The sequence below is a fragment of the Porites lutea genome, chromosome 2 (genome assembly GCF_958299795.1).
Source record: "Porites lutea chromosome 2, jaPorLute2.1, whole genome shotgun sequence".
In the NCBI taxonomy this organism is placed as follows: domain Eukaryota; kingdom Metazoa; phylum Cnidaria; class Anthozoa; order Scleractinia; family Poritidae; genus Porites; species Porites lutea.
In genome coordinates, this window is record NC_133202.1 from 31492947 (window position 1) to 31512245 (window position 19299).

General features: G+C 37.3%; 1 protein-coding gene across 1 annotated transcript; it reads right to left on the reverse strand.

Annotated features, from left to right (window-relative positions):
• Positions 1-3693: 3693 nt before the first annotated feature.
• Positions 3694-9830, reverse strand: LOC140926845 (trace amine-associated receptor 1-like). The gene is made up of 3 exons (XM_073376525.1): positions 9709-9830; positions 6485-7288; positions 3694-5489 (listed from the first exon to the last, which is right to left on the reverse strand). Exons 2-3 carry the CDS (start codon positions 7176-7178, stop codon positions 5080-5082), a joined length of 1104 nt encoding a protein of 367 aa, XP_073232626.1. The 5' UTR covers positions 7179-7288; positions 9709-9830; the 3' UTR covers positions 3694-5079.
• Between the last annotated feature and the right edge of the window lie 9469 nt (positions 9831-19299).

Sequence of the window (19299 nt, forward strand, 5' to 3'; positions counted from 1 at the left end):
CGGAATTAACCAATGTTGCAATGGTAATATCAACAAACTTTTGAAGGTAATAAATTTCTAAAAGAACAATCCGATCTAACTGAATTTAGTCAGGGGCACCCAACGGCAATTTTCGGGAAAATATCTGTTCGGAAGACGATTTGAGAACTATAATTTTCGGAACATTTGTTGTAAAATTTCTTGCTTGCCTGCCCCTCCTAGGATTTTCGAAGATTTACAAAATGTATAATTACCCATTTTAAACGTATATTTACCCTAAAAAAGGGCCACCTAGAATTTTCGGGAGCCTTTTCCTGGCTGAAATTTTCGAAAAGGTAAGTTTTGATCCCTATAATTTTCGGATCACTAGACTTTCAGCTAGGAAATCCGAACAGATGAAAAGTTTTTAGGGGATAAAAATATGCTTATATCTACCGTTTAAATACTAAAATACGTTCAACAATGCTATGTTAAGTGGTTTTGAACTATATCCTAAAAAATAACTAAAAATAGCTTCGTCTGTGTTTCAATAAAAATTTCAATATAAAATAATAAACTTTTTCCTAGAAAAAAATTAGGAACAAATTAGGCAATAATTTGTTGCACGAAATGCAGATGGTGGGTGTTTCCACAGTCGTTTCCAGTCTTCTTTTTATGTTCAGAGTCAGATGTTTCGGCAGCATTACGAGCGATTTTCGAAAATATTCCGAAAGTCGAAAGTATTACGACATTTTCGTAGTTATTTCGCAAATCCAAACCATCCCCAATTTTGGGAACCATTCGGAACTTTCCGAATCATTGGGAAATTTTCGGAACCATTCCGAGATTTCGGAATTTTTTTACACATGGCGGGCCATACTCGTTGGGTGCCCCTATTTAGTGTTACCAAGCCTCATAGCATAATGGCAACTGTAACGACAATGATCCTGCTTCTTACACAGCAGCTGGTGGTTAGAGGCGAACCTTATTTTTTTTTCCTTGGTTCTGACAATGACTCCTTCCACAGCAACTACCGCAGCAGAAAACCCAAGACGCGCCTGCATGACTATGAGATGGGTGAGGGGCACATTCTCTTACCAAATACCCTTTCCCCGTTTAAGTTTTCAGAGTTGGGTCGATCGAAATAGTTAAATGTGTTATTTTTAGAACAAATAATATTGTTACGCGCCACCGTAAAAGGACGTTGTGCAAAGGAAGGCGTCGTTTCGTATGAGATGCATTCTCCCGAATAGATGATCGTGATGTGATGTGACGGTAGGTAGAGTATTTTGGAGAAATCCTGTAAAAAAGAGTTGTCATAAGCTTCGGATGGATAATCCCCTGTTAGACGAAAAAAAAGTTTTCCGAGGCAAGAAAAGTCATTAAAAAAAACCGGTTAGTGCATCTTTTTTTCAGCTACTGCAGGTAATTAGAGCAATGTTGGCAGTAATAGAAATAGAAATGTATAGTTATTGCAGAAATACTAGCAGCCCATCGCGGAGCCCTAACAAAACAACAGAACAAACCCATTATTACTACTAGGCAATCACCTGTCAAATTTTCAATAAAAATGTTCTCCTTTCATCGGTAGTGTTAATTTGTTTTGAAAATGACAACATGAGCACTCACATAAATTGCAATCGTTAAAATGTGTCTTTAACGCAGAAACATCTGACTCGAATGCATTTGATCAAGAGAACAAATGGATTTGCGAAAACTCTTTACACGATCATTTTTATACGTTATGATGACAGTGGGTCACATTTCGTGCAAATGTGGCGAAAGGATCATCTTAGATGGAAAGCCAATGGGACGCGCAAGCTTTATTGAAAATCCTCACCGTTACTTGAGGGTGCATCTTATCTACAGCCGCCTTGTACACGACCCTATGCAGTGTGCACTGGACTGCCTTGTAATGCTAAGCTGTCGTTCTTTCAACTTTAGAATGAAAGAAAATTTTGATGGAAAACACCACTGCGAGCTCCTGGCTTTTGACAAGTTTGATAACTCCATCAATTTCGAAACGAGTGCAGAATATCATCATTACAATATCATGGTAAAAAGAATTTTTTTGTGTCCGACATAGATGGAAATTACTGAAGATTGTTATAATTTCTTAAGTAACACAAACACTTTTACAAATATTTTTATAAAGCCATTTTGACTCGAAAATGAAACATAAAAAAGTCAGCGAATTAAAAAATGAGGGGTCGTAAAATGAATTCGATAACAACACATTTAAACATATATAAGTTATTCTGCAGCTGTTGTTTTGTTTGGGTTTCATAACAAAGTAAATAAAAGCCTATTATTTGTAGAATTCTAGGCTCCTAACTCAAATTAAATTTGAATGATTCATTCATCATTAATCAATATTTGCCCTTGAGGACTACTCGATGACATTTTTCTAATTTGGACAATTGAATTTTCTCCAATTTCTTTCCCTATCTTTTTTTTGTCATTATTATTGTTTCTTTTTTCCATTTTCCTTTATATTTCAAAGGTTGAGAAATCAAAGACATTTTTTCATAATGAATATAATTTTGCTATATATTTATGATTGATTTCCTCCTAGAGTCCTTGTGAGGATGCGCCATGTCAGCACGAATCCATGTGTGTGCCTTTGTACGAGACATGTGGATTCCTTTGTCACTGCTCTTCCGGATATGCTGGAAAATTATGTGAAGTAAAAGGTAATTACCTTGACCCTGTTAATAATTAAATCCTAAAAGACTTCATACAAATGCAAAAGAGCTAGCTCAGTTTGTTGCAGACCAGAAAATCCATGATTACAGACGTCAGCTTATAAAGGGTCGTCCAGCGTGCGTATGTCCTAAAATAAGCTTAAATTAGTTTTGCAGTGTTATTGTTATTTGTTAGTCTGTTTACTATTGTCATGTTGGTTATCTTCCCCTCAGAATTAAGCTTGACCAAAAGGGGAGGATGTGACAATATTGGCCAATATTGATATATTGTAAATGGTCACGTGTTGGCCTCGTTTTCGTGAATTTACAGAGTTTGTTGAACCGCCATCTTTGAGTGCTCTCTCTTCTCTCGTCTCAATAATCCTTCTGTTGTATTTTGCAGACTTGAGAGGTTGATTTTATGTTTTATTCATACATTAAACCACTTTTGTTTCAATTTTTTTAGTTCCCGCGTGGCTAAAGGTAAATGCTGAAGACGTTTGTTTTGGTGCCCGAGACGAATCCTACGGAGAGTTTACACTTCAATACAGCGGTAAAATCATGTCATTTGCTCTAGCTCATCTACGCGGTAAAGTCACGTGTCATGTTGGAGGATCATCTAGTTTCTGGGGGTGCCGGGAAGGACCTGAACTCCGAACGTTTCTTACTAACAAAAAGAACAAAGTCATTTTCCCACAAACGTCTGGCATTCAAGGATACCGACTTGCTGGTGTGCGGTCTGACTCAAGCAGGCTGATATTCAATAACCTTTCCGTACCTTTGAAAGTAACGAGAGGGGAACAATTTAGAATATGGTACGATGAGGATCTTAGAAACAACTCTGAAAAGGACAACGGAGGCCGTACCTGCATGGATGTACATGCACTATACATTTAATTATTTATTCAAATGTTTAGAGATGACATGACATGAGGTATGACCATTACGTCTTAACCTTGAGAGTGGCAAAGAATCTTCAGTTATAAGATTTGTGACATGCTCCTATTGATTATGCAGTTAACCAAATGGAAATATATTGCAAATCAACCTCTTTAACAACTTTTAAACCTTTTTGAGCTGATTGACACCTTGCAGTTTTCCTTTTAATTTCCTTTAATTTCAAGATAGCTGATTTGCAACTTCGATGGAGTCAACAGTGTAGAAAAATGACAAAAATGTACGTTACTTTACAAATTTAAGTTAAACTAAGGTTTTAGTTTAAGTGGTCCAACGAGTTTATCGAACTAGAACATGTTGGATCTTTTTTAACATAGGTTATATTGGAACAGGAAACTGCATAAATATGAAAACCGGAAAGGACTTAAAGATGAAAACAATTGTACTCCAGTTTGTGTGCTTATGTCGGGAGCTGCCCGACAGTGGATAATCTTTTGTTATAGGCTCCCAAATTGTGACTGATTAGATTAATGGGACGTTTCTATTGGTCAGTTACTTTAAAATGCATGGAAAATTCTGCACGGTCCAAAAAATAGGTTTTAAAAAGGTAAAAAAAAAAAAAAACAGAGAAGTCTGGCGGGATTCATAACCATTAATTATATAAAGTATGGTTGCAAAACCCTCGAGTAGTGTTGGATGTGGTCTGTTGATACTTGATCAGGATTGCGTGTTTGAAAACTTTTGGGCCGGTCAAACGGATCCTGTCAAATAGTGATATCAAATGCAGTTGGACATTTGTTCATAAGGTTAATAATGCCGCGGCGGGAACAGTCCATATGAGTAGCTAGAAACACAGTCATGTAGAACGAAATCTTGAATCACCTGATACAAATTGACGTTTTCCGCTGCCGTAAACTTTACTCTAATTCTTCCCTTTATTTCAGTAGACATTTATAGTGATGTACAAACTAGGTTTTCCCATATTTTCTTAACACCCCGCGTGGGTTTAGATTAATAACCTGTTGTTTGGGTTCCGTTTTGTGCCAATAAGTCTGCAGATTTCGTAGAACCATCAAATTGACATGTGCTGACGTGGCATCAAAGTTTGATTTGGTTCCAAATTATCCCCTTCTTTTAAACCTTTTGAAAACAATTTGAAGTAGCTCTAAGCCTTGTTCCTTTTTAAGAAAAACATTTCTATGTACTTTGCAAAATCTAGGTACTCCTTGACATGTTTATGATCAAGCGAAGTAATCGATTTTGAATCATAACCTGATTCAAAGCTAAAGCAATGATTTTTTTGGTCACGTTTCGCTGATTCCACGGTTAACTAATACCAATTAGCTAGGCAAGTTACTATTCCTCATATTATCCAGAGGCGTTAGACTGCGTGAGCTATCAAAGTATCACATCTATAAATTCCTAGAAATCACGCAAGCAAGCCTTTGATAGGCAATTTATCTTTCTTGATGTTCGACTAATGGTGTAAAAAGGAAAACACTCGTCGATAAAGATTGATTTTTTTTTTGGCAAATTAAAGCTAAACTCCAACATCGTTTATATTTTTCCCAGCAACATTTGGTGTCGTGAAAGCAAGGGTTTTAGGACTGTTCAGGTCAGATACACTTTCAGCGTCAGAATTTCGAACAGTTACACTTTGATTATGTGTCCTGACAGTCATTGAATGTTGCCAATCATTTGATCGTGATAATGACCTGCAGTGAAGCACAGCCACAAATGCTCTCCTGTAATCGGACCTGCGCAGTGAGTAGATAACAACGTTCACCACTGAGTTCAAATGAAGAAGCCATACAAATGATGTAGTAACTATGGGCTGAATTTCAGTCCGGTTAAATACGAGGAGTCCACGTGTGATTAGGAACGGAATCCAGAGGATTAAAAAAACAAAAATTACCACCAATATGGTGACAGTTGCTTTAACTTCCATACCTGAAATACAATCACAAAGTATTAACCTCATGATAATCCTCAAACCCAAACTATGGTTCAAGGAGAAGCAGATGGCTCCCTCTTATCCCCGGCCCTCCTTCCCTTATCCTTCTTGTGTACCTTTCTCAGTTTATGCTTCATTATGAAAATACCAATCATAGTTAACATACGGCCCGTGATGAGATGCACCCAATGACAGGTATGAATCAGTATACAGTTCAACTTCCCTTAAGCAAACACCTTATTGGTGCTGGCGTTGGAAGTGATTCTACAGATATTTTTAGGGAACTGCGACTGAACTTGTATGAAGAGATATGGTTAAGTAAATAAAACATTATGAAAGGTGCAGCAAAAGAAAAAATTGACCTTCAACGCGAGAAATTTCCCGAATTTTTAGGTGAAGTCAACCATCGAAGGCATATGTCCCGGATTCCAGGATGATCATTAACCAACCAACTACATTCATGATCAGTAACACTTTCCATCCGAGAAACGTTTTGATTTTTACAGCTAATCTGCTTTTCTAACGCTTACCAATCAAATATTTTGATGCTTTTAATCTGGCTTTGGTATTGTTAAACAACATTTTGCGCTCTTGGCTTGAACTCGTGACTCCCCCTTCTGGTATCTAGTGAAAACCGATTGTCACACAATTTTGCTAATGCAATGCTAATCTCACGAGAAGAGCTAAGCCTGCGTTTCAGCCGGACTTGTTACTCAGGACCTATAGAGAATTCGATAGACGGTCTTCAGGGCAGGCTAGAGAAGACCGAGGTTCGAGACCAAAATCTTCTCTCAGAAGCATTAAATTTGATATTGCAAAATTCTTTCAACGAAAGAGAAGTCTTAATAACCCATATACATAATAACTATCCACTTAACATTGATTAATTCTTATTACTAATACCTCAGCAAGAGGCTGAGCGAGCTTACTGTACCGTGAATGCCAAACAGCGATGAAGGAAAGCTACAGTTATAGCCTTTTGTACACGTACCTGAAAAGACGCTCTTTTTTCTTTGCTTCCGGGTAACACAAGATGTTTGTGTCGCTATTCTCATTTTATGTCTCCTGGCTATAACCATTACTCGCAAGCTCATAATCAACAGAAGAATAAATGGTAAAGCGATGTTCATAATCACTGCAACCACACTGAGCCAAAGCGGTGTGCCTTCCCAGGCCACTCCACAATCCAAGCTTACGACAGAAAACTTGATATTGCCCAAAATTAAAAACAGTAGACTGAAGAATATAGCCTGAGACCAAGCGAAGCATATCATGATAAGTATAGTCCGAATTGTAACGCGACTTAAATACCGTAGGGGATCACTAACGGCGATGTGTCTTTCAATAGCAAGCATGACAAGGGTCACAGTCGAACATATGTAGAACGGATACGACAATATTCCACCGATTTTGCAAAGCATGCCATTTCCAGAAATGATGCTAAGGTCCAACACGGTAGCTAAGTGATAAGGCATAAGAAGGAATGCTGTCAAAAAGTCGGCAATCGCCAGATTTAAGATCAAGTAGCTGTTCACGGATCGCCGAAGACGTTTGAATCGAACGATTGCGACTATTACAAGGACATTTCCACAGATTCCGAAGACGATGACAATCCCAAGCGTCGCCGCCAAAACTGATTTTTCTGCTGTGGTCCACCAATAATGTCCAGGCTCTCGTGAAGCCATGTTAAATCTTAACAAAAACTGATGCAGAGATGTTGCAGATGAGGAAAATGATTCACGCTTCTGCCAGGAAATCAAGTGGGCACCTTTGACGGAAATTAAGACCACTCAGTCTGAAACACAGAAAAAGCTTATGATCAGCAAAATGAAAATGTTACTTTACGAGTGAATATGAAAAAATGCTCCCTGCACACACATCTTCATAGTGACGGCCAATGCTATTCGATCGATTTATAGTTACTTCCTTTTCTATATATACTATGCAAATCTTCTTTTCGATAACCCTTACTTACATGACCCTCAGAACTCAGAGCTTTAATTAGAAAGTAGTTCAGTACCGAGAATTATGGGATCAATTTAGGTTACTGGGAAACTTACGTTACTCAATGTTGGGTTAGGGGAGGGATAACCAAACGCCAACACTTTGGTGACGGCCGGCGAGTAGCGAAAAAAACGCATTTTTCACCAATTCCGTTTCTTTGGACTGGTTTTAGGCTAATTAGCATAAGAATGGCTAAAAATGCATATGGGTTTGCAACAAAAAAGGGCATATTTTCCGAATAATTGGACGAAATTAAACAGCTTTTCTGTTTTTCACACATGCGCACAAGCCAAAATTTGGACTTTCTTTGCCAATCTGTTTCGACCCTTTCTTTCTCTCTTTCTTTTGTTGCGCACTTTATCGTCTTTTTTTTTGTATGGAATTGCAGCTGGCCAAGTTATTAGGAAAGGGACAAATTTAATCTTCAAAGAGTAGTAGGTAAACAGTGAAACTGGCAGTGGATTTATCCCCAAAATGTTACCTTTTTTGTGAGCGTAACTCTGTAAGGATTGGTCAGAATATCCAAAACGAGGTATCGCTGGGAAGATCTATATTTGCTGACGTTGCTGCTTATCAATTTATTAACTTAAACTGAAAGCTAAATGGGTCCACGAAAGAAAATATGCATCGTTCCATATGGAACGAAAACAACCAAAGCAGTCGTCAAGGGCTTAAATATAATCAAAGATGCACAAGGGGCTCTGCACGCAGTCATCAAAAAAAAGGTAAGAAAATTAAAAGCTTTTTCTGTCAGAAAATTATACATGTGTAATAAATCTGATAACTCTATTGGTTGGCCAATTGCATGAAATTTTGTTTTCCGAAGCTAAGAAAGTGTTACTTAACATTAAACAATTGATTGAACTAATTCTGTCCTCAAGTTAGTTCTTTTTCCGATAACAACTGGATGGCATTATTTACTTGCCACTATGAACCTGCATTTTCTCTGCTTGCTTAACGTACACGAAAACTTTGAGCATGATAAAATCGAACCAAATTTTGCATAACTGTCGTTATCAAGTGTCTGATCTATAGATGTATCCAGAATGGTGGCTCTTTCCTAGTTCTTCAGTACACCGCTTTTCAGAAGAGAGGTTACTGTTGAATAGTTGCAATCAGTCAATGTTTAACAAGAAATAAGAGTTCGAATTTCGCGTAATTCAAATGAAGCGAATTAATACCTCTTATTTTAGCAGCAATCAATGTTTACTGAAATAATAAGTCAATTGCTATAGATATAGAAAGAAAAAGAAATCATCACGATACGCCAAAACAATGCCCTCTAATTTTAATAATGAAAATGAAAATAGTTTTTCAAGCATATCAATGTCTATAGGAGCGTTTAATTTGATTTGGATCACACTTTTTGAGCTGGAACTATTGGCTAACCAATTCGCTTTCCTTAATAATTAACTGTATAGAAAAACTGCGTGTTTTAATTTTTATCGTGGAGACGGTGGTTGATGTTGTCAGTCAGAAACATATTCATAGTAATATATGGCTAGAGGGATAATGACTTCACACAAGTGATTTTTTTAGATAATTTTAAAAAGCATATTCTCCTGTGAAGCCTGATCAGTGAATGCCAGTTATAATTAAATAGTACCAGACATAACGTACTGATTCTGTTCCTCAGCTGGAAGGCATTATTTAATCACTACCATGAACCTGCATTTTCTCTGCTTGCTTAAAACGAAAACTTTAAGCATTGTAAAACAGAACCAGATTTTGCATAACTGTCGCTATCAAGCTGAAGCGTCTGATCTGAAGATGTATCCAGAATTGTGGCTCTTTCCGCGTTCTTCCGAGAAGTTACTGTTGAATACTTGCCATCAGGAAATGTTTAACAATAAATTAGAGTTCGACTTTCTTGTAATTCAAATGAAGCGAATTAACACCTCCGATTTTAGAAGCAATCAACGGTTACATGAACAAACATCATTGGCTAATAAATAATGGCATAGCGGATTTTGTAAAGCAGCTCCTTAGCCTAAAGTTCTCAGCCAAAAAGTCGGTACTTTTTTATTACTGTTTGCTGTTTGCTGTTTGCTGATCAACATGTAGAATCCATAGCTGAAATCCTGCCTTTTCATACATGAACATTCATGTCTAACTCTGCTTAATATGTTGTCACGGCATTTACTGAAAACAGAACCCGAAGAGATCTACAAAATTTGACATAATCGAGTTGGGGTCATTCATCAGAGTTACCTTATTCTCAGCTGTCTCTAAGCATTCATATAGTCGCCCGCGCTTCTTTAGCCCGACTTCTTCGACGTTGGAATACTATACGAAAGGAGGAAAAATTACTATATGCTAATAGCTTTGGCTGCAGTTTAGTCTATTGATGAATGCTGTACCCTGAGGGGGGGCTCAATTGAATTTAATCATTTGCTGAGTTGAATAACGTTGTTGAAAAAGTTAGTTACGTCATGGTCTTTTTTTTAGGAACCTAAACATTTGATTGGAATAACTTGCTTAGCAAGCAGGTTGAGAAATAATTGATATGAAATGAGACTGAATTGGATGAATGTGTAAACAAATGGAAATGAACCATTACTATGTGGTGTAATTGAATTTTAGTGCATAATTAGCTGCAAAACGTTTTATTTGTACTAATGATAAAACGCTGATGGACTCTCATGTAATCAGCATCTCAACCTGCCACCCGCTGATTGAGCTTTCTCGAGCTTCTGTTGTACTGTAAATTCAATTGTTCATTGAAGAGTGCTAGTCGTGTGTTTATAATTAGCTGCTTGCTAACTGGTTTCCGTAAAAAAACTGTGCTCGTACTATCTTACATGGTTTTGATGTATTAAGGTAAAACTTTCGAAATTTTCATATACATCTATAGCTGAAGTTAAGAAATTGTTTTCAGTGAAAAGGGCTGGGATTACAATATATATGGGTGCTTCGCTGGCGAAGTGAATTAACACGAACAGCATAGAACAATACCCGGAAATCACTCACTCAGATTCAATTTTTTTCATTCTTAGACTTTGCTGCTCTGGACAAGAGTGTATATTAAACCAAAACTTTTAGGGAGTGATCCTTAAAACACTGGGTAGATAGATAAACTCAATATATGATGTAATCAAACTCTGCAAACAAAGAATCTAAAGGCACTCTTATGGAAAAGGTTTTGCACGGCGTTTAGCCACTCCACACCATCTGCAAGCAAAAAGTTGTCCCTTTCAGATTAGTTTTAAAATATTTATCCGTTTTGATCTAAAACTTGGCAGGATAACAGAACTCTGTATTCCCAACAATCGTATATGCATTCGGGCTTTAACGGTTTTGGCGAGGAAATGACGTTATAATATTGACAGAAAAGATAAAAATCAAAAAAGTCATTTTTGATTGTCCGATATATTTGATCGATAAATCAGGCAACTTTCAACATTCCTTCTTAGTATAGCGCAGCAGGCTTTTTGCTTAACTCGCTCAATTGTCGCTAACAGGTGATCTTTTCTTCAATTCGATCGCATCGGTCTCAGTCTCGCAACATAAAAGTACGATTTTTTGAAGGCGGGGTCCTCATTCACTGTATAATACGATTTCCATTGTAACTTTCCCTCCTTTTTCAAAAATTTCAATAAGTTGCTAGAGCACCCACAATGATCTAAAGTTAACTGACAGAGAAATATCTCAGGGGAATAAACAGGAAATCTCAGGAAATTATTATGAATTTTCTAGATGTAGATTTCAACCAATCAAAAAGCACTGAAAAAAAATGCTACCAACAGTTTTATTCCAGCAAAACGTAGTTTTAAACTCTAATCTTTGAGAAAAATAACTACAGCTAGGAACAAGAGAGAATGAAATATTTTCTCAAAATTTTCAGCTGCTTTTAAGATAATTGGTCCAAAGTTTCTTAATCGACATTTACTACGAGCTTTTTTACAGAGTTTTTGGAGTGAAAAAAAAAAACGGTAAGTGGGATAGCCTGCTAGCAGACGTTTGGAAGTAGTGCGTGAAAGAGAGAACGGGCGTGCGCGAGGGGGACACGTAAAGGGTTTTCACGCGTATTTCCTTCTCGAGGGCCCGTTTTTTCTTGTGCCCACTACTTCCAAGCGCCTGCTAAGCAGGCTAAAGTGGGATGACGTAATTCCAAAAACAAATGAAGTCTCACCTTGAAAGCCCGCAAGTAACGGATCAGTACGCCGTATTAAATTCAACTGGGAAGAGGGGGAGTGAATAGGGGTATGTAAATCCGCCGATCCGTGGTATTTTTAGGCCCGATCAGTCGATCCGACTTAATTTTTGTTCAAATCCGAATCCGTGTTACTTGAAAAATTTTTCCTGGTATAAAGAAAGTAGCGTTGTAGCATGAAAAAATGAATTACTTAATATCATTGTTCTGTAATCGCAACAGATGCGGGACTTCATGTTTAAGAAGTTTTCGTTCAAGTTTCAAAACGTAAGGTGATTCCCTGGTTTGCACTTCGCATCTCTTACTGCGCATAACAAGATGGCCTCCGTAAAAAAGACCAACAATGACAATAACAATAACAATATTAAAATGAAGTTGACCGAAGAGAAACGCTATTGCAAATTTTGCTTGCGGTTGTTTCTTGGCGAGGTAAGACTCAATGTGGTAGGAATGTGCATAACGTATGTAGTACGCGTGTTGCTGAGTTCGACTTCCTCACGGAGAACCTCTGTAGTCGATGTTTAATTTGTGCTTATTCACTTTGATTTTCATTTAAACGCTTTCTTTATCACATTGTGTCTTAAATGTGATATCTTGATGTAAATTCTGTAAAAACGGATTTTTTAATACTTTCTTCCCCCTTTCGCATACATTCTATTTTGAAACTCGCCCCAGTCCTCTCTCAAAAATCAAGGAAAATGCATTTGGTGCGCACTTTCTGCAGCTGTACCGCAAAAACGAGTACGGTGACCCCCATTTTTTATTTCATGATTTTAATAAGGACAGTGCTTCCTTTCGGTGAGAAAAAAATTGGCACAAATCTATGTTCTGTTTTTTGGCAATTTTACTAAATTGTACGGATTGAGCTATCACGTGTCGAATAGCGCGTGTCTAATTTAATTCTACTTTGGGGCGTAAAGTAAAAACAAGGGCATTAAAAGGCATTTTTCTGGTACGTAAGTGGATAAACAATACATTAAAGTCAAATTCTGTGCGATACCACATGCATCACTGAAAAAATCTTTCTTTTTTGTCTAGTTTTGGGCTGCGCGCGGCGTTTGTCAAAGGGTCCAAAATAGCCGTATTTGTTAGCATTGTGACGTCAAAACGAGCAAGGTGACCCCCACTCTTTATTACCTTTTTATAATCTTCTTGACTTGTTACATCAGTGTACCAAGTTTCATCTACAATCTGTGTTAGGTTCTTTTACTAGGGAATCACCTTAAGCATTAAGGACAGAGCTTATAATGTTTCTTCCAACAATACAGATTTGACTAATCAAACAGTCTGTAAGCTTGAAAAATGAAAGTATCTGGTATTGCGTAAAAGATTTTTCAATAAATTTGCTCACTGACATCACTTTGGACATGCTTCTAGTCGAGCCACAAAATTCGGAAAAGGCAGAACTCAACTTCATGGTAATTTGCTTGCCAGTAAGTATTTTCCATGGTTAATCTTGGATGTCTTGAGACCATAATCTTTTTCACTTGGTAACAGACGGGTAAAAGGGTTAGCCACGGCAAACTGGATTTGTTTTTCGGTGCAAATACAGAGTTTCATTTACTCGTAGTTTGTTTTGTACTCAATGATGGTCAATTTTAGCATTAAATATAAGGAGCAAAATCCAGTTTATCATTTCACCGATCAATTTGTAAATTTGATTTTTTTATAGTTCATGAGTCGCTGTCAATCCTAACATTAAATGTGGGGGCCCAAGAATCCAGTATAACAGTCCAGCGGATGTGATTACGGAAAATAACTCTCATCTTACGAAATGAATGTGGGAGGCGCTGTGGGCTAATGGTTAATGCGCTGGACTCTGGATCGCACGGTCCGAGTTCGAGCCCTGGCCGGGGCACTGCGTTGTGTTCTTGGGCAAGACACTTTACTCTCACAGTGCCTCTCTCCACCCAGGTGTATAAATGGGTACCGGCGAAATAATGCTGGGGGTAACCCTGCGATGGACTAGCATCCCATCCAGGGGGAAGTAGAAATATTCCAAGCTGCTTAATGCTAGGGAAACCAGGATAAGCTCCGGCAGTATGGGCCACTTGGCACGAAGCTTTACCTTTTACGAAATGAGTCTGTTGTTTATTCGAACTTGTCTCCCAAAGCGAGTGGAAACTCCAAACAAGAAAGGTTGATGTCCTGTCGGTAAAACAACTAATTTGACGATTTTCAAGAAGAAAACGAATTTGTATGAAAACTAAAAGTAAGACTTCTCGCTTCTCAGCGAACCGATGCCCTTTAATTGGTTAACTGTTTTACCAGTATCTTTAGTTTGTAAATCATAGAAATTTCAGAATGTCAACTTTCCTCAAATTATAGAACATCAAACTCCCGACTTTTACCATACATTTATTGTAAATTTTGCCGTGTTTGCCCTCAACCAATATGGCGACAGAAACCGTGAAATGGTCTATTAAGTTAACGATCAAGACAAGCAAACTAGCTGAAATAGCTTCGAAGAGCATAATTTATATCAGTTCATGTATAAACCAAATATAAAACTTACCGAACGTGCTCGCGTAGCCGTGTTCACCACACTTCCCCAATGACTGGAATCGACGCAGCATCGAAACTTATTTTTTTTAATAAAGTAATCGCCTTTGGCACCTTCGTGGTAAAAGGCTACACACTCGGTAGTTCTAGTTTCCATTTTGCAATTTAGACAATTTACACGAACGCATTCACAGATCTTGTCAGGTCACTTAGCATTACCGCCGTTACCTGAACCATGTGTCACCATGCAGGAACCATGGCAAGGTTGCCTGACGTCATTTCCGACACGCTGTCTATACTAGAATACATGTATATGCGTCGGGTCACGAGAAAGTCTCTTCCGGAAACCTCGGAAGTGGAACGTTAGCCGACAAAACACCAGCACATTAACCAAGGCCGACCGAAAATTGATGATCCGATCTACAATCCGAACTTCTAGACTGACAGAATCCGGAAACCGGGCCAAAACTTTCAGCTGACCCACGATCCACGGTATTTTTCAAATCCGCGAATCCGCTCGATTTATCACCGAAATCCACAATCAGTGAGCTTTTTAAGGCCAAATCCGCCGATCCGCGAACCTATTCACCCCCCTGTGGGAAATTCATCTTGACGTGACTCTGAATAGCGCTTTCTACTATTACTAAAAATAGGTTTTGTCACCTTAGACCCCCCGCGTGACTCAGACAAACTTCGCATTCTACTGCAAGGCTTTGTATGGGAAACATACGTTTCCAACATGAAAATTGTTCATAAAATTCGCAGTGAGCGTTTTTAAAATGTTTTTTGAGCATAATTCCAATATATAAAAGGCACTACTGCTATTGGGAGCAAAACCTGGTCCAGTAACTCAAATAAATTGTTAAAATCAGAAAATAAAGTGACTCGATCGAAGAAGGCTACTGAAATCGGATCCCTAGCTCTCTGTCTTAGGCAGAAAGCACCGCTATGCACTGAAACATGACATAACATTATTGGCTGTGTAATACTCCAAAACCGAAATGGCTAAAAAGAAAATCGAGTTTGGCTGTGCTTCTCGCAAGCCTGTGACAGAATATCTAAGGTGAAAAGCACACCAATATTAGCACAAACCGGAAATTGTGTAAGTTTGTTCTGTTGTTGTGCGGCCAGGTAGACCATATGAATCCGGGACGAATACTTTAGTACTTTATATCCTGTAGTACTAAGTAGCGTAACATAAGCACTCGAAAAAAAAAAATTGAGCAACCTTTGCCCATAAATTTAACCAAATGCACCGTTTCAGGCACAGCTATGAAGCCATACTCTCCACACATTTTAACATAATTTTACCCACAGCATTATGATGCCGCATAAGAAATACAACCACTCATCTGTACAGTTTTTTCCACGTTTAACGCTGTCTTGGCAGGCGTTGATTATTTTCGGGATATTTATCATCGAAACCAAGCTGCATTTTGTTTGCTTTAAGGATAAACATCTTCAAAGACGACGAAAATTTGTTGCCGAACGTGACTTTCCCATACTAAACTCTTACACTGGTCAGGTGAAATGTCTGAGTCCCAGCAGGGACCAGAAATTTGTGACGTCATTAGTATAAAGCGCTATTCGAAATTATGAAACTATTGACTTGCATACACTCGCCTGACATCAAGAAAATATAGACTGACACAAACCTTAATTTTCTTCATGGCTAAGAATGTCGTAAAACAGCTAGCAATCAGGTGCCCCTTGCTAAGTGGTGATAAAAAAAGATCAATATTATTGCAAACATATTTACATACCAAGTATCTTGAGTAAATGAGTTCCTAGTTGATCTACAACGACGTATGTGCATGAAAATCACATTATTTGGCTAAAAAGGTGATTGTTTTTCGCGATGAATTTGACCCTGAAGAAACAGCTGGCTCAATCATTATTTAGCGGTGATCAATGGTGGAACAACAGCATTACTATAAACATTTAAGTCTATTTGTCAGCCAGCAGTCACTCGCATCCGTTGTTATGTTTTGTCCTTGTTGTTGTTGTTGTCGCTTGTTCCAGTTTAGTTGTTTATTTGTTTTTAAATTACGGGGAGATAACAATATACCCCGGAAAGTTTAACCCAGTATATAGTATTAAGTTCAAATTTTAAAAATTCTTTAAATCTTATGTAACATTATGTAAGATGAATTTGAAATTAAATGTAAATAAAATGGCGTTTTTTAATCACTCCATACGCTTCAGATCGGTAAATACTCTTATCACCATTTTGCCTGAAGTTCTGTTTAATAAAAAATATATTTTAATAAAATAACTAAGATAGTACGAGCGCTCTGATTGGCCGAGAGGAGTGTTTGCATGACAGTATGTAAACATGGTTGTGGCGTCAGGTTGTTTGGCTTTTCGCGCGCTAATCACGCAAGCACAAATTTGAAAACGTTTTCGAGTTCAAAACTCGACAAGTTTACTTTATTTACCCATTCCTTCGTCGGCTGAAACTTGGAAAATCGTTACAAAGAAAATATATCAATTTTTTCTTCGTTTAAGCTGACATTTTAAGCGAGAAAAATCCGTATTTTGGAAAGCATCTTTTTGCAAAACAAGAACTGATTACGCGTGCAAGACTTCGTGGACAAGATTTTGCGACTGGTAAGAATTTCTCTTTTAATCAGTGCCGTACAAAGCGTTCTGCGTTTTTTTCTCGGGAAAGTTATTTTATAAAAGCAATAGAAAACTTTTTTCCCGTGTTTGCATAGCCTCATATAAACACTCGAGACGCTGGGAGAATTCTCGATAGTTATGCAAACCCTCGACTTCGTCTCGGGTTTGCATAACTGTCTCGAATTCTCCCAACCCCTCTCGTGTTTATATCAGGCTATGCAAACACGAAAAACGTTTTCTATTGCTTAAATATTTTCCCATTGATGTTACTAGGAAGTAAGCCGGAAAAGTCCGGGTATATATGTTTATTTTTTTTTTCCTTTTTCTTTTTCTTTTTTCCATCTTTTTTTTTTTTTTTGATAAGGGAAACATGCGAGGGTAAGACTTTTCAAAAAGATACCTCAAACATTTCATATGATGTCAATTTTACCAAATATCGAAAATAAAGGTTTATCGATCCTCCTGAGTTTTAACTCTCATAAAGAGTTACAGAAACTAAAAATTGAACTTAAATTTTAAGAAATTTTCACTTCAAAAGAGCTCTTTGTTTGAGATAGAGTACTCTTCAATTTCTAACCTTTTGGGTGACACAACATTTACCTATTGTGGTAAGTGGCCGAGAGAGTTGTCATGTATGTTAAAGAGTGATTTATTTTTTTAAAAGATTTTGCTATCTAGAGTGAAGAGTTGTATTAGAAAGGAAAATTTAATCTTCATGAGTTCCTCGAGGGATGAATTCACGCGTTCGTGGAAAACTGGGTAACAGATGTATCTGCCGCCATGTTGGTGTCACTCAGAGGGACAAAAACATGGCGTCTCCGAAGCTCTATAAATTAGGCAAATTAACATTTCTGCTGATATCTCGCATGCAAAAATTGCCCCGACCTGAATCTTGGCGAGGGTCTTTGTATATTTACCTTCTTTCATTTCCCAGATTCTGGATTTTATCTATTAAACCGTTTTGATTTTTTTATTTTCGATTGCACGACAGTAAAAACCAGCAATGGGTAAATGACTAACAGAGCAAGATAATAATTCGAATTATCGATTAACGATGACGAATTTAACAGACTCTTAGAGGCAAGAATTGATTACAAGTAGCTTCTGACAGAACAAGTCAAATTGGACAGCTCAAGTGCTGCATCAGACGAGCAAAGCAATTTACGGACTGTTGCGAACCAATCAGATCCCCGAGTTTTAAATGTTATTGACACAAGTTGAAGAAGAATAAAGAATCAATCTAAAATAAATTCATCAAAAGAGGTTTGATTAGCTGTAAGTCTTTTTGTTGTTGTTTTTGTTGTTGTTGGTTCTTTATTCAAAGCCACGTAAAAGGTCTGGTTTCTATGATCCCTATGAAAATAACGCATTTTTGAGCTAAATATCTGCTGAATTCATTCTTGATATACATGTGGATCTTTCATCAATTAACAGTTTCGAGTTTAGTCAGCATTGAGTGTATACAGAAATGAAAAAACTTTTTCAATTCGGTATAACAGTGGAACCAAACCGATGAATAAGTAATGCTAAGACAGGTGATCAACCTTATGCAGTTACAAAGATTCAGTTTATGTTCAACTACTCGTTAATTGCGCAAGTTTACTGAAAAAAAATGAACTTCATCATAATTCTTTCACCTTTCATCTGTGTTTGTATATTCATCATAACTTAATGAATTTCAAACCGCTTAATGGTGAGTTAAAGAACCACGCTCGTGGTATAGCTAAACCTTGGAAAAAAACACGTAGTTTAATGTATATTTACTAAGGTTTGATTTTAGTATCAAACTGGAAAAATTATTTATGTTTTTATAACTCTCACAGTATTTTTTTCCCGTAATTTATCAGTCTATTTTCCTCTTTTATTGACATCATTTTTGATATTTTCAATACATAGTTTTAAATATTAGTTCCCTAAACTTGCTTCCATCAGCATTACCTTTACGAGTTTGTTTGAACTGCTATTTCTGTAACAACCGAACGATAGCGCACTAAATTTATAGTTTCGATCTTGTAGTATTTACTTAGATTTCGTATCAGCTTTTCCAATTTGGGGGAGCATCAATAAATAAAATAAAATTCCACACCTGCGGTTGATCTCACTGTCCACTTCCTTTTCTTATGAAATCAGGCTTTCAGATTGTACACTCAGGATCATTTCTAGCTCAAGAACAGAATAAGACAAGGTTGCTTTGTATTCATTTAACCCTAATACTCGAAGTCAAAATGTGTTTTGAATCCAGAACATATACAATATTAGACAATGGCAAAATGAGGAAGCAATTTGGACAAAAGTGACAATTGAAGTCTTCCTTTGCTGTCCTTAAACTCTTTTCAGCGGGTCAAATTAGAATTGGCAATCAGGTCACTCATTATTTTCATTGGTAGGTGAGAACCTCATTAGAGTTAGTACTGGATCAGTGGGAAACAAATGTCAAAACTTCCAATGATCATGAATATCATATCATTATAAACATATACACTCAGCCGGTCCAGGTTATAATTAATTAATAAGCATTAAATCTT